The following is a 17,254-nucleotide window of genomic DNA, read 5'->3' as shown; positions in this document are numbered from 1 at the left end:
CCACGTCTTTCTACTAAAATCATCAATAAAAGTGAGGAAGTACCTATTTTGTCCAGTCGACATAGGCGTTATTGGGCCACACACATCTGTGTGTACTAACTCCAGTGGCCTCTTTGCTTTCCAGTTGACTTCTTTGGCAAAACTGGATCTGTGATGTTTGCTGAGGACACAACTTTCACAGACTTCATCTGGATGATCAATGTGAGGCATACCTTTGACCATCTTCTTGCTTGCTAGCATCTTCAAGCTTGTGAAATTCAGATGTCCAAGCCTCAGGTGCCAAAGCCATTCTTCACTGTTGGTGATGGCACTCAAACACCTTGCTGCATCATACTGGATGTTCAAAGGAAACATCCTATTCTTGGACATTTTCACATAGGCCATTAATCTCCAATTGTTGTCTCTAATTGTCAGATGACAATTCTTCGAGTAAAAAGTATAACCTCTCTCCATAAGTTGACCTAAGCTGATCAGGTTCTGCTTTATGGCTGGGACATAATAAACATTGGCGATGTGGCTGGAATCGCCGTTCTTCAACTTGATTGGGATGCTGCCTTTACCTTTGAACGGAACCTTTGAGGTATCTCCAAAAGTAACTAGACCTTGCTTGGTCTCATCTAGATCACTAAATAACTCTCGGTAGCCGCACATGTGATTGCTGGCTCCAGTATCTAGATACCACATATTCTCTTGTTTCTCGCCAAGTTCTTGTTGGACAAGAAATGCAGCTTCTTCTTTGTCATCCTTCTCTGCATAGTTGGCTTGCTCACGTATCTCCAACGGAGCTTTCCTTCTGCATTCAGTGCTATAGTGCCCAAATTGATTGCAACTATAACATTGGATATTCCTCTTGTCACGGTTATTGTAACCGCCTCCTCTTCCTCTAGGAGTGAATGCTTGTTGTCCTCTACCTCCTCTGGTGGTGTTTCTATCACCTCTTCCTCTAAAGCTTGTATTCCAAGAACCTCTTCCTTGGAATCTCTGGAATCCTCCTCTGGCGCGCGTGGCTGCGCGTGGTCCAACAGTTCAGAATCTTCAGGCGGAGCGTGTGGCTCACCGCGGTGTCCGATCAACCTGATTTTGGCGGCAGTGAGTTCGTATGGATGAGCTCTACACTGTTGGAGCTGGTGGCTGGGAGAAACCACTGGTGTTGGCTTTGAAACACTCGGAGAGGATAAAACACACAGTTTTATTTCAAGAACAAAAGCTTACAAACAATTAACACAAAAGCTTAATACAATACACGCCCTCTCTCTTTCTCTCTAAGCTTATGTTATTGTTGGTGGGAGAAACCACTGGTGGTGGCTTTGAAACACTCGGAGAGGATAAAACACACAGTTTTATTTCAAGAACAAAAGCTTACAAACAATTAACACAAAAGCTTAATACAATACACGCCCTCTCTCTTTCTCTCTAGTGTTTCTCTCTATTCTCTCCACACATAATAACATAAGCTTAGCTAGCTATTTATACACAAATTCAAAACAAGATAATTCAACCTTCAAGTGTGAAGGCGGCTGTGGACGGTGGTGTGAAGGCGGCTGGTGGCTGGCGGCTGGTCGGTGGCAGCTGGTGGTTGCCTTCCTTGACCATCTAGATTGAGTTTAATATTCAACAGTTTGTCTACAGAAGCAACTTCTTTCTGATATCCTAAACAAGACTGCTGATGAGATACATGATGTCGATGAAGGGATTATAAAGATTAAGGGTGCATTATGTTGCAGAAGAACTCTTATTGTTCTCGATGATGTGGACAAATGTTACCAATTCAATGCAATTGTTGACATGCAAAATTTGCTTTTCCAAGTAAAATCATTGTAACAACTAGAAATAAGGCTTCGATTGTAAATCTGAATTGTTATGGCTAAGCTATTGGAAATTTGGGTCCAATGATCCTGCGTTGATGAATTCAGTGTTTCATTGTTTACAGATGATCCGGTTGTTCAGATAAAGAGGGTTGGTGTACGAATGCTGCATGAAGAGGAAGGAACTGATGATGATAGCAGCTCATCAAACACTAGTGATGATGTACATGTAACGAAAGCAGAAATAGCTTCTCATATTTTTAGAAATTATTATTGCAATGACCGTTATGATTTTGATAACGAAATTATTATGTGTTTTTTTGAAAAGAAATTAAATGTGAAAATAATGATGGGTTGAGTTGATTTTTTTTTAGATTTGGTGTTATATTGAAAGCTTTTTAAAACCTAAAATAATTTGGCACTCAGTGTACAGCTATGAATTTGCATCATTTTTTGTATGAAGCAGGCCAATTTGATTTGTGACTCAGTGTCCAGCTACCATCTTCAACAGTCTTAACCACAGCAAAGACTTTGGGATCATCCTTAGCCAAGTGTAAATATAACACCACCCTCACAAACCAAATCATATTTTGCCTCATCCAAGTAGTTAAGAAGGCCATCATCAGATTCTCTGTGCAACAAATCTTTCCCGATGTCTTCTTCATGCACTTTCAATTCCAAATCAATCGAATAGGAACGTTGCTCTTCATTAACTTGATGTGTCTGTGACAATCCACCAGTAGATGTTTGAATCAGAATGTGGAGAAGCTTCATCTGAATCAGAGTTTAAATGGACATGATTATTTTCCATATTCATATACATAGGGTTAGGATCGTAGCCAACAGAAAGGGAGGAAATTGTTATCAGCTAGTTTTTAGCCATATTTATCTATAGGTTATGGTATTTTCTTATGTTCTGATTTTTTTACTTCGAATAAGTCTATGTAGTTATGTAATCCCTTAGATGAAAGGAATTATGGTTGTTATGATTCTTTTTTTATGATAAAGATCTTGTAATTTTTTATTTTGCCTCTAAATAAATTTGAGGGATGACAGTAACCTAGATGTTCTTGCTCTGCCCTTTGTTATTTGTTTAAGTTAAGTTCTCTAAATACCATTTGAACAACAGAACTAAGCTGCAGAGACTGATCCTGTGGGGAGATAATTAAAACCAGAATTGCTATAGAGTCAGAAATGTCGAATTCTTTGTTTCTTGCTCCATTATTATTCCAGCACGATCTCATGGTTTTGTTCCCGCATATCCTCCATGTTTGTTTGCACCTTAATCAATCTGATCCTGAAACAACAGCCTGCATATATATGCTGCAAAACGATCTTCGTTTGCCAATTGTATCCAATGCTCCTGCAACTTCTTATGTTCCTCTTTCACAAATTCTTTAAATGGTTGTACATGCTATGGTGGATATTGTGCTTGTGTAGTTTGTCCCCTTTTCCAGGTCTATCTGAAGCAACCACTGGCTTTCCACGTTTCTCCTTCATGGAGCCTTTATCACAAATCCTCTTTTGAAACTCTACACCCTTTGTTGCAGGAGAGTTCTCATTATCACTGCTAGATGCTTTCTCCTCTGCAACCAAGGAGCAAGGGAAAGGAAGTTTTGTAGAGCATATGGAGAAGGTCAAGAAGTGAAAAATGCCTCTGGTCTCCAAAGCACCATGATGAGTGCGTAACGATGGCCTTCTTGAGATTGAATTGTGGAAAGATTCTATTTGAAGAATCCAAGGTTTGAGCATACTGAAAGGAAGTGGGTTTATCTCTTGCACGATGGCCTCCAAGTTATTATCTCTTGCAAGTGAGAAAACTTTTCCCAACAATCGTTCACTTTCTCCATATGCAACAGGCATGTCTTTTCCGTATTGACGTACAGAAATAAGTTCTGAGTGATTTTTTCTCTCCATTGGGAATCAATCAAATCCACAAGCTATGAGACTTTCCTCATCCTGAAGCGAGTAATTCATGTGTATAAAAAGGTTTCCAATGCGCCTTACAGCATGACAAATAAGAAACATGGAGAACAAGCCTGACGGACCTTCAAAAAGCACAACCATCGACATAATCAATTAATGGGCTTCACATGTATAGCCTACCACACACCATCCAATGAATATTGGAGCAATCTTATGGAATATGAACCCCAGTGGGGCTTTGTGGCCACGTGATTAACTGTAGCTAGATTATTTACCTGAACTGTATTACTAGTAGGGCAAAGTTTGTTTCAATGTAAAAAAGATGTTGAGGTGATGTTAATGTTTTTTTTAAGAAAAAAAAATCAAAGACTAAGTTTATTAACTTGATTTAGTTCAATAAGTATGGTTAATTTAATAATATAATTTAAAAAATAAATAATAACATTAAACAAATCAAACTAAAAAAATCACAATAATCAACTAAAAAAAAGATTGCCAATATTATAGAAATATATCCTCCTAGTATTTGATAACGAGGCAAAAACATCAAATGAGAATGCAACAACCTTTAAAAAATATATATGAAACTCAATTCTAAACAATCAAATATTAAAAGATAAAATTAAAAAAAAATCAAATTAAAAAAGAACAAAACAAAATAACCTGAGTCCACTCAAATCAGCTTACTAAATACATAACCTGATCCTGAGACCAAGATAACCTTGTAGGAAAAAAAAAAACAACAACAAAGCTCAAATCTCTGATAATCTAATGTTGAAGGGCAAAACCGAGAAAAAAATCCAATCTAAAAAAACAACAGAAAAACAAAAAGACTTGTGTTAACCCACTAATACTACGACTCAAGACATGAGATTAAAATAACCCTAAAAAAAGGAAAAAATCATGAAATTCAATCCCAACCAACCCAATGTTGAAAGATGATTTTTTTAGAAAAGAAATTCAGTTTTAAAAAAGAACCTAAAAATAAAATAAAGTCAACTCGAGCTAATCTTCAAAACTTGTGATCCAGATTATGAGACTGTAACTAACCTCATAGAAGATAAACCTATAAAAATAACAAAATTAAATCCCCAATCAATAAAATGTTGAGGGATAGAATTGAAAAAATAATCAATCAAAAAATAATAGGAAACAAAACAAATAGCAATCAGAAAAATAAGGACCGACCAAATTATACATAAAAATAAAATAAAATGTTGATGGACAAAATTAAAAAACAAACTCAATTAAAAAATGATAAAAAAAATAGGAATAAAAAAAATAAAAACCAAATTTAATATAGATATCAAATTTATATTGACATTGCAAGATCTTATGGAATATGAATCCCAATGAGGCTTTCCACGTTTGAAAAAAAAATCAAAACTAAAAAAATAACGAAAAAACAAAAAGAAGTTTACTCCCACCTTCATTATATAAAGAGAAGGATAGGAAGGAAAACCGTGAAGGAAAAAAAAAAGGCATGAAGCATCCACTACTTACAATTCAAAAGGCAATTAGGGAAAACAATGGTAAATGTCTAGTTGTTGCTCTTCAAAACTCATAAGCTCTCAACATTCAAACATGTTTATTTACAAGAAATCATTCTCTAACCACCATTCTTTTTGAAACTCAAACCTTCAATAATAATAATATAAGAAATAAACTCAAACCTTCAATAAGAAATAAACATGTTCAATAATAAACGCAAACCAACATTCATAGTCTTCTAGTAGATGAGATGTCTGCGGTTTGACAATAAAAGGACAGAAATGAGAAAACCTAAATTACCTAATCTCATAAATCTTCAAAGCCATTTCAGTTGCGATTTGCGAAGAAGAATAGAGGAGCAGAAGACGTCAAGGCAAGCCATACCAGTTCAAATTTGCAAATAAGGTTAGATGAAGTTGATGTTGCTTGTTTCTCTTCACGACTCTCTTTCTTTCACTCTCTCTCTTCTTTATTCTCTGCCTCTTTTTTGAACTTGCAGTTGTTGATCAGTTGATCTGGCATCGATTTTTTCTTAAACCCAGATGATGATTTGGATGAAATGGTTGGGTTGCTTGATGAAATGGTTGGATTGTTTACTGGTGTTGAAGGATCTGGGAATGGTGGGCTGGAGTTGGTTTGTTCTGTTTGTTCTAACATTCCTATTGTGAATGAAATGTTTGTGTCCTTGTAATTTGCAGATGTTCAAACTTCAAAGTACTGAAATGTTTCGGTCCAGTGATGGACAGAAGATGATGGTTGGCATTTTAAAGGATGGAAGTGAAAGTTTAGAAGTATTGAATACTGGGTTTGCTATTGTTGCTGCAGCAGCAACTAGCAACTAATGCAACTTGCATTAGATTTTTTTTGGGTTGACCCGGATTGACCCGGGTCAACCCATCTGACCCGTAACCCGATCATTATACCGGGTTGACCACCGGGTCTGGTTTAAAAACTATGCTATTTATGCGCATGTGCTTGGCGAGGTAGTTCTGTTGTTTTTGTAAAATTGTACTTTGATTTTTAAAAAATCATACACTCAATTTTTTTTTATATGATTTTGTGTTTTTTTTTCTTTGATTTTTTTTTTAAAATTCTATGTTTTTTAAATTTATTTTTTATAAGACTATTCTATCTTCTGATTTATATCATAGTTTGACAAATTCATTCAAATTAAATAAATATTTGTTTTATTTTTTTAATTAATTTTTTTTTAATTTCATCCTTATTAACATCCTTAAGTTAATAGATAATTATCTATATTATTTTTAAAATGCAAAGTCAACCAGTTGATTGTTAAAATAATTATATATTAAATTTATGAAAACATTTTTAACTTTTCTAAATAACTTTTTATTATTTGAGTACATATAAATAAAAAAAATATTTTTATATCACAGTTTAACTCTTCTAAGTAAAGCCTCGCCTTCCAAATGCTCTAACAAAATAACCAAATCTCGCACAAGAAAAGTGAACAAACTTTTAAAGTTAGTAACTTTTTAATTAACTAATTGCATCTGGTAACAAAAAAAAAACTAATTGTATATGTGAATTGGTGAGAAAAATAAATCCTTTGTTTATACAAGGAAAAATACAGAGAATACACTGAAAAGTACATCTAAATCAAACTTAATATTGCTATTAATTAATTAATACTTTACAAAAAAAAATATAATTAGAGGGTCAATTAATTACAAACTCTAATAAACTTTTTTTGTGAAGAGGCTACGTAAATTGAAAAGACTACCACCATTTCCAACATTAGTAGTGCCACTACCACCACAATCACCGCCAGCGTTTTTGGTTGCGCCACCGTCACTGCCGTCAGCACCGCGGACACCGCTTCTGCAACTCAAATGATTTCTATACCCGATACAAACGGGGACATTTATATTCAAAACCTTTGCTCTAGCACCATTAGTGCTGCCATTGACATTGGCTGTATTTTTACTGCGGCGAGGCTCGGTAACTTCTTTTTTACCGCTCGATTTCTCACCACTCCGAACCACAGGCTCAGGGAAGCTACTCTTCGTACCCGTACCACCTCCACGTCGAACCTGCCACACTGGGCTGCTCCGAATCAAATGGACTCCTGGTCGACCCGGGCTACTTGGCCATGACTTTCTTGATTTGGATTCCCCTGCTGAATTACTCCTCGAACAAGGGGCACTACTTACCTTCCGGGTTCCGGGAGCCCCGGGAAACAACTTGGGTCGGGTCACACTGTTCCCTTCGGATCTACTACGTGAAAATGGCCATATGTTGATATTCAACTCAGCTGAACTCGCTCCATTTTGACTCCTTTTCTCTCTCTTTTTGTCCTTGTCCTTGTCCTTATCTTTCTCTTCTTGTTTCTTGGCAGCTGTTGAAGTTTTCTTGTCACCTTTCTTGAATATTATATCTTTCCATCTCTTGGAACTGCTTGTTGGCTCCATTGTTATGCTTGCTGGCAAGATTTCGGGTTCAGGGTCAGGTTGGGAGCTGGGAGGTTCGGGTTCGGTTGAGTCAGGATCAGGATCAGGCGGGTGGTTGTTGTTGTTGTTGTTGGGGTGGTGGAGGAGGTAGAGAGGGAGGAGGACACCATCAACAAAGAGTTCATTAGCTGTAACAAGATTTGGTTGAGGGAAAGATGCGTTTTGGACCATCCAGAACTCGAATTCGGGTGGTGAGTTTGAATCACTGCTTGCTCTCCTTCTTCTACTGCTGCATGGAGAGAGGATAACTTGAGGTTCTTTAATGGATATTCTTTGTGGGCTATCCATATTGTTGGATAATGAAAGAGAGAGGGGAGGTTTGTTTTTGAGAGGAGAGGAAGTGTGGGGGGAGTTTCTCTGTTTTCTTGGGACTGAGCTTGGTTCAGAGTTCAGTTCAGCTTGACCCTACAAGAGCTATAAACAACTCATGGTTGCGAGATGGCACCCATGGTGCTGCTATTGCTATACTCTATGGGATTGGTGGAGTTGGGAAAGCAGCCATAGCAAAGACTGTTTATAACCAGAACTTTCATAAATTTGAAGGCAGGAGCTTTCTATCAAATGTTAGAGAAAGGTCAAAAGAATCTAATGGTGTAGTTTGTCTACAGAGGCAACTTCTTTCTGATATCCTAAACAAGACTGCTGATGAGATACATGATGTCGATGAAGGGATTATAAAGATTAAGGATGCATTATGTTGCAGAAGAACTCTTATTGTTCTCGATGATGTGGACAACTGGTACCATTTCAATGCAATTGTTGGCATGCAAAATTTGCTTTCCCAAGGAAGTAAAATCATTGTAACAACTAGAAATAAGGCTTCGATTGTAGCTGATGGTGAGTGTGTCAAGTGCAAAGTTGAACCTCTAGATAACAAAAAATCGCTTGAGCTTTTCAGTTGGCATGCTTTTGGACAAGCTTGTCCAGTTGAAGATTTTTTAGAGGACTCTTGGAGAATAGTACGTCATTGTAATGGGCTTCCATTGGCCCTACGTGTTATTGGTTCCTCATTTTCCAGAAAAAGTAGAGAAGTATGGGAAAGTGCATTGCATGAAATGGAGGTGATTCCGAATTTTCAAGTTCAAAAGATTCTTGCAACAAGTTACAACTCTCTTGATGATGATTATCAGAAGAACTTATTCCTTGATATTGCTTGTTTCTTCAATGGAATGGATTGCAATTATGCAGTTAGGATACTAGATGGACTCGGTATAGGTGCAAGATTTAGGATTGACAATCTCATTGATAGATGTCTAGTAGAAATTGTCAAAATAAAAAATGATAAAAAGTTATGGATGCATCAACGCATAAGAGATATGGGAAGGGAAATTGCTCGTCAAGAATCACCCAAATGTCAAAGAATATGGCATCATGTTGAAGGTAGGAACTTTCTATCAAATGTTAGAGAATAATCAAAAGAATCCAATGGTGTAGTTTGCCTGCAGAGGCAACTTCTTTCTGATATCCTAAACAAGACTGCTGATGATGTACATGATGTTGATGAAGGGATTATATCAAGGATGCATTATGTTGCAGAAGAAATCTTATTGTGCTTGATGATATGGACAAATGGGACCAATTAAATGCAATTGTTCAATGCAATTGTTGGCATGCGAAATTGGCTTCGCCAAGGAAGTAAATATTCATTGCAAGAACTAGAAATAAGACTTTGATTGTAGCTGATGGTGAGTGTGTCAAGTGCAAAGATGAACCACTAGATAACAAAAAATCACTTAATCTTTTGAGTTGGCATGCCTGTGGACAAGCTTACCCAGTTGAAGATTTTATGGAGGAATCTTGGAGAATAATAGTACATCATTGTAATGGACTTCCATTAGCCCTACGGTTTTTGGTTCCTCATTGTCAAGAAAAAGTAGAGAAGTATGGGAAAGTGCATTGCATGAAATGGAGGTGATTCCGAATTTTCAAGTGCAAAAGGTTCTTGCAAAAAGTTACAACTCTCCTGATGATGATTATTAGAAGAACTTATTCCTTGATATTGCTTGTTTCTTCAATGGAATGGACGAGGATTATGCAGTTAGGACACTTGATGGGCTTGGTATAGGTGCAAGATTTAGGATTGACTATCTCATCGACTGATATCTTGTAGAAATTGTTAAAATAAAAAATGATAAAAAGTTATAAATGCATCAACTCGTAAGAGACATAAGAAGGGAAATTGCTCGTCAAGAATCACCCAAATGTCAAAGAATATAGCATCACATGGAAGCTTTTACAGTTTTGAAAGAAACAAGTGTAAGAGTAACTGGTTCTGTTTTCCTATCTTCATGGTATTTATGTGTCTTAAAATGTTCATGCTTTTACTTTCTTTTCTCATTTACTTTCAATATTTTGGAAGCATGATGCTGAAAAATTGTGTGGCCTTACCCTGTACATGCATGAATCAGTACAGAAGTTGTCTGTACTGATTCAATGGTTCGCCTGCAACCGCTACAGGCTTAACTTCTTTCAACAATGTTTTCTTCCTACATTCCTCTCTCAATAGTGGCTTTCTGAGTTTTTCTTGGGGGACCAATTACAAATTGACCAAACAAGTTTGTTTCTTGTTCTCAACACGGATTCGTTTAGAAAGATGCAAAATGTAAAATTTCTCCAGCTAAATTACACAAGTTCTACGGAAGTTATGAACACTTTCTCAAGAATTTGATGTAGTTATGTTGGCATGGATTCCCTTTGAGATCCAGACCAAAGCACTTCTGCTTGGAGAAGCTTGTGGCTCCTTATCTATCCGGAACCAGTCTAATTGTTGCTTGGAAAAGCAAACTGGTATGTATCTATTCTCTCTATATAGCTATCTCTCTTATTTTCAATGGACACCAACTGATTTCAAGTGTTTTCACAATCTTTTCCAAAATTTAAAATTCTTGATCTCCGTTGCTCATTTTATAAGTTCTGCTTTATTTCAACTCTACATTTTTGTTCTTGTATGTCTAGAAAAATTTCCCTTTGCTCATTTTATAAACTCTGCTTTGATGGAACAGATAGAACTTTAGGGCAACAGATTCAACATTGTCATTGAATATGATGAAAATGAGATGTTAATGTGGTTTCACGAGGAGGAAGAACAGGAGTGGCTACTTTAGAAAGAGTTTGTAGAGTACTTGTCATTCAAAATATCCTCACCCGCCGCGCACCGGTTATGTGGCTTTAATCTATTGACATGGTTTTCTGCTATGACAGTATGCAATCCTTATCGTCATGTTTATCTTGAAATCAGAAACAATACGAAGGGGTAGAGTCTGGGTTTCTTACCCCTTAATTTTTTCGACAGAATTTTTGGCCGAAAAATCTGAATTGTTATGGCTAAGCTATTGGAAATTTGGGGGCAATGATCCTGTATTTGATAATGGTGATGAATTCAGTGTTTACAGATGATCCAGTTGTTGTGCGAATGTTGCTTGAAGACGAAGGTACTGATGATAATAGCAGCTCATCAAACAGTGAAGTTAACGCAATGATGATGTGCCTGTAGCAAAAGCAGAAATAGCTTCTATTATTCTTAGAAATTATTATTGTAGTGACTGTTGTGATTTTGATAATGAAATTGTTGTGTTTTTTTAAAAAAGAAATTGAATGTGAAAATAATGATGGGTTGAATTGAAAATTTCTGAGATTTGGTATTACATTGAAAGCTTTTTTTAAAACATTAATTGTATATATCGGAAGAACTTTTTGGAGTAAAATAAATAGGAAGAAATGGGTCATAAATAAAATTAGCAAATATTTGGAGGGATCTAATTGAATGAACCCTTAAATATACTTGGCGAGCAATTATGCGGCGAGTACTAGGTGATCTGGCTACCATAGGCCTAAGCTCCTCCCCAATCGAGCATTCTTGAAGGATGTTGTTGGAAACACAACCATTACCCCCAGGTGGTCTAAATGTAGAGAAAAGTTAGTCAGGTTGAATAATCTCAACAGGTGTATTTCTCATTATCATCCCTCTTCAAACGCATCCCCATCGTGACCCTGCTTTATCAGAATCATCACGGAGAACTTTTCAGTGATAGGAAGTCGAATATGTAATCCATCCTCCCGTGGATAAACCTTCCTCCCGAGATCTAACCATCCAAAATTCTTCAGTATGTCTTTCCCGAGGTTTTGCATACTTCTTTTAATCTCTTGATGATGATTATCAGAAGAATTTATTCCTTGATATTGCTTGTTTCTTCAATGGAATGGATTACAATTATGCAGTTAGGATACTAGATGGACTCGGTATAGATGCAAGATTTAGAATTGACAATCTCATTAATAGATGTCTAGTAGAAATTGTCAAAATAAAAAATGATAAAAAGTTATGGATGCATCAACTCATAAGAGATATGGGAAGGGAAATTGCTTGTCAAGAATCACCCAAATGTCAAAGAATATGGCATCACATGGAAGCCTTTACAGTATTGAAAGAAACAAGTGTAAGTATCTAGTTTTGTTTTCATATCTAATTTGTATTTAGGCATCCTAAAAAGTTCATGCTTTTACTTTCTTTTCTCATATACTTTTAATATTTTGGAATCTTGATGCTGAAAAATTACGTGGCCTTACCCTGGATATGCACGCATTCATAAAAGATAATAGTACAGAAGTTACTTGTACTGATTCAATGGCTAGCTGCAGATGCCGCACCCGACATCGCGGCGGTCCATAAATAAATTTTCTATTATTATGGAAAAAGAACAGATTTCTGGCATTTTGTTCTTTTAGGAAAAATATCTTGTTTGAGGAGTCGCCACCTAGTATTATAGTCACTAGGAACCCTAACTGGTCAACAGAGATTCTATGGCTCGGGATTGGTTACGTAAAAAGGAAGATATTATCACCCCTTAAACGTTCTGCCTGAGGCAGACTGCATTGCCGGTTTTGTCTTAAATTGCTAAACATTTATTCGCTTATGCTATGATGATTTGTTTATAATATTCCTGACTCTGGCGCCAGTGAATATTCGATCCCGAATAATTCCAACTCTGGCGTTGGTAAAAATTCGTAGCTACCAAAAAAATTAGATCAATATTTTTTATTCCTTACTCTAGCGCCGAGTGAATAAATAAATAAAATAAATTTATTTTTATGCATGCACATATTTTTTATTTTCCTAGCTAAATAAAATAAAATACAACGAATAAAAATAATATAAATTTAAACCGGTATTTTTATTCCTAACTCTGGCGTCAGTGAATAAACCAATAAATTTACATTATTTTTATTCATGCATACACATTTTTTTATTTTTTCTACCTTTTTTATTTTTCTGTTTTTCTATTTTTCTATTTTTTATTTTTTTTGGGCTGGGCTGGGCCTAGCTCAGCCCATGTGGGGGCTGGGCTGGACCCAGCCAGCCCGGCCCGGTCACTGGCCCAAGCCAGTGGCCCGGCCGAGCAAAAGCCAACAAGAAGCACGCGTGTTGTGTACTGTGCGAGGTAATTAACAAACTTATTTGATCTGTGAAGGCGAAAGAGAATTAGGCTCCGTTTGTTTGCAGGAAAGTTGTTTCCTTTTGGAAAGTGAATTCCGGGGAAAGTGAATTCCTGGAAAGTGAATTCCGGGAAAGTATTTTTCGATGTTTGGTAGTGTTATGGAAAATGAACTGGAAAACACTTTCCAGTGTTTGGTTATGTTATGGAAAATGAACTGGAAAATAATTTATTAATGAATTAATTATTTTTTGAAGTTTATCTAATATATATAAAATATTTTATACAAATATTTAATCACTTACAATAAAAAAATAAGATCTAAAAAGTATAATGATAAATTTTTTTTATTAAAATATATATTCATACATAGCTTATTTTATAAAATATAACTATATATGTCATATCATATTATATAGAAATAAGCTTGTGAAATATTTTTTAAGTAAAACCTATTACTATATTATTTTCAATTTTAAAAGTTTAAAATTAGTTTTTTTTTTTCATATGAAGAAAGCCAAATTATTTTATGGTAAGAGTAAGAGTTATATATTTGGGTTTTTTTTTGGTATGAAGTTTTTTTTAAAAGATAAATAAATATTTTATGGTAAGAGTAAGAGTTATATATTTGGGTTTTTTTTTGGTATGAAGTTTTTTTTTAAAAGATAAATAGATTCAAAAAATATTTTGATGGGTTTTTTGGATAAATATTTTTTGTATGGGTAAAGGCAATTATCCCTTTAATATCCCTTTAATATATATCGAATAAACATCAAGAAATAAATATAAATATCTAAAATCAAACAAAGTCATGCATAAATATTAAGTTTCGATGTCATATACGTACATATTAGTTCAAATTACAAACATAAACATGCTAGACCGAATTAAACAAGTAAACATACTTGTCAAATAACAAACATAGTCTGAATCCAAATTTTAAACATAGTCAAACCATCTTAGCAAGCAGGCCTGTAGTAGTGTTGGTTCACAAAATTCTGAACCCAAATTTTCCTCAAATTAGCATTTTTTGCCATAAATGCTTTTGCCAACATTTCATTTTGGACCAAATGATCAAATGCCTCCCCCAAAGTGATCTCATCAAAGCCTTCAATTTTCATTACTTCCGCATACAACGCATTAACATCAAGTTGATTTTTGCTGAGGCTTTGAATTGCAAGTGCTACATCTCCAATCTGTTTAGACAACTTTTCAACACCATCATCTTCATACATGCGATTTCGCTTCCTATGTTGCCTCTTTTGTGTACTAGAGGAAGATGTCTCTTTTCCCTTAGAAGTTTCATCATATTCCCCTTCATTTTCAATTGAAATTGATTGCTCTTCAGTGTTCTCTTCCATGTTGACATCAGCATATGATTTGGCATAATTTCCGGTTGCCATGTCTTTTCCAACAACAATTGTCATTGCCTCGTACATATCAAGTTTTTTGTTGAGAAACTTGTCATGATTGGGATGTGCCTGTTCATAAAGTTTAGAATATGCAATTTTTTAGTTCATTGTATAACATTTTAGAAACAAAAGTAAATATAAAAATTACAAAGAGTATAATATTTATCATACCTTTACTTCTTCATCATATACATCTTTCGAAACTGTAATCATCTTCAGACAATCATCCCAGCCAAAGCCACTTTTATTTTTAAGTTTGGTTATTATTCCCCATTCTTTTTTCACAGTCTTGAGATGATTTTCCACATGCTTAGGCTCGCATTGCACGTTGAACTTTTGACTGATTTCTGTAGCCACCTTAACAAAAGATTCTGCTTTAAAGGTGGAAGAAGGTTTGTTTCCTTTAAGTGCTTGCCCTTGCCTTTTTCATTATGTGTGGAACTCATTTCTACAAAAAAGAAATTATGAATTTATACAAAATAAAATCATACAATATTTAGATTTAATAAATTTCATAGAAAAACTACAATTAATAATTAAAAGAGAAATTATAATAAAGTCAACATCTACTCCAAATACATAACAAATATAATACAAACTCAAGCAAGACATAATAAAAACAAACACATATAATTAACACTCAATTACTAGTTTCTTTGAGTGTTATAATCATTCCACATGGTTGAGGCAATCATTTCTCTTTTTGTTATCCACTCCCTATTCTCTTCCCTTTCCTCCCGTTGACTTAAGTTGATTGTTCGTCTAATTGGTTCACTATCCGAACATATTTCTTCCATAAGAAAGTCATAAGGATCAACCCCCATTATATGATTATGAATAATACAACATGCAAGCACAACATCTACTTGTGTTTCATAAGACCAAAAAGATTTTCCATCAATTGATCTAAAACGACTCTTCAAAATACCAAACCCTCGCTCAATAACGGTTCTCAATGAAGAGTGTCGAAGATTAAATAGCTCCTTTTCATTTTCTGGTGAACGTTCTGTAAACTCATTCAAGTGATATCGAACTCCACGAAAAGGAGAAATGATTCCTTTTCGAATACTATAACCAGCATCACCGAGATAATATTTCCCTACAAATTACAAAAAAAAAACCTATTACTATCTTTATGTAATAAGACATTTTATATGTTTATTGCATATAATACATACTTTATTATATACCTTCTGGAATTTTTAGACCATTAGGTCTTGATAATGCATCACCTAAAACCCGTGAATCATGGGCACTTCCTTCCCAGCCAGCTAAAACATATATAAACTTCAAATCAAAAGTTATAGCTGCTAAAACATTTTGTGTTGTTCCTTCTTTTCGCCCTCGAAACTTTCCTTGAATCTCAACAGGAACATTTGCAGGAACATGGGTACCATCAATTGCTCCCACACAATCCTATATAAACATGAAAAAATAATTTATAACCTTTTCTTCTAGATGTAATTAATTAATGTATAAAGATATTGGTATTGTTTTTATACCTTAAAATAAGGATAGAATCTTCGATTATTCATTATCTCTGCTGGAACTGTATCCTCTGGATTTTTAATAAGGTGTTTGTATAACTTAAGAACTGCTTTTAAAACAATTCTAAAGTAACGATGGATAGTTTCAACAGACCTATAGTATATACCACTAATAACACGAAATCTTTGGTTTTGGCCTACTATTTGTAAGAACACAATTACTTGCTCCCTAATAGACACATTTTGAGTTGATCGTAATAGGTCACGACTTGTGAGAACATCACACAATCTATATAAGACAACAGGTTTCATACGAATTTGTTCAACGCAATGTCTATCACCTCGATTCAAAATGCTGTCAATATAGAATTCTCGTTGAGCAATTGCATTTATACGTGGTTCTCTTGGTATATAAATTCTATTTCTTTCTTGTTCAATAATAGCTACCCCTGTAGCTATCACAGTTACAACTGCTCCCATACATGCTGCATGAATTATCTTACTATCCATATCATGAAAGTGAAGTTTTCTGATAACAAAACCTAAAAATTTGAGGAAATAAATATTAAAAAATACATATAAAATACTTCCACAATCAATACAATAAATTACGCTAAAAGAAGCTAACATGTATAATAGTTATGGCAATGGTATCTGATTCCCTAAACAAACAAGGTCTTAAAATATATTATTTAAGACCATAAAAGTAAATTTCTCGATGATAAAACCATTTTCAGAATTATACAATTCATAAGTTCACAACGATCAATAAACATTGCGCAATGAAATCCATATAATTACCGGTATAGTCCCACAAATTTATCCATATATAAGAAATATAATCAAACACTAATCATATATTAATCAAAGCAAACTAAAACACAAATTTATATTTTCATATGTAATTCTCCTCATTAATAAACTCTCGCACAAAGACATGAAAAAAAAAGGGAGCTCACATTCTCTGCTTAATCCTTTCCTTCCCCTGACTTCACAAGTATCACATAATTAATGCCATTCCCCCTCCCTCTCGTTCTATTCCCCTAAAACATTCCTCTGTTCACTGTTCCCTGTTCCCTCTCCCTTTCTCTCTCGGTCGATTGCCCTCTCCCTCTCGGTCACTTCCCCTTGTTCCCTCTCCCTCTTGGTCGATTCCCCTCCCATTCCCCTGTTCCTTGTCCCTGTCCCTCTCGGTCGACCCCCCCTGTTCCCTGTCCCTGTCCCTGTCCC

The 17,254-nt window shown here is 35.1% G+C and overlaps 3 protein-coding genes across 3 annotated transcripts in view; 2 read left to right on the top strand and 1 right to left on the bottom strand.

Moving 5' to 3' along the window:
• Positions 1-17,254, top strand: part of LOC18102882 (disease resistance protein RPV1) — a 202,412-nt gene that overhangs the window by 22,388 nt on the left and 162,770 nt on the right. The gene's annotated exons all lie outside the window — the stretch shown is intronic.
• LOC7484319 (disease resistance protein RPV1) overlaps positions 1-17,254 on the top strand; it is a 124,711-nt gene that overhangs the window by 86,554 nt on the left and 20,903 nt on the right. The window lies entirely within an intron of this gene.
• Positions 6,772-7,990, bottom strand: LOC18102875 (uncharacterized). The gene has a single exon (XM_006377130.3). It carries the CDS (start codon positions 7,979-7,981, stop codon positions 6,920-6,922), a length of 1,062 nt encoding a protein of 353 aa, XP_006377192.2. The 5' UTR covers positions 7,982-7,990; the 3' UTR covers positions 6,772-6,919.

Source organism: Populus trichocarpa, chromosome 6, assembly GCF_000002775.5.
Source record: "Populus trichocarpa isolate Nisqually-1 chromosome 6, P.trichocarpa_v4.1, whole genome shotgun sequence".
Lineage (NCBI taxonomy): Eukaryota > Viridiplantae > Streptophyta > Magnoliopsida > Malpighiales > Salicaceae > Populus > Populus trichocarpa.
The sequence above is the reverse complement of the archived record's forward strand: the minus strand, read 5'-3'. Positions and strand labels throughout refer to the sequence as shown.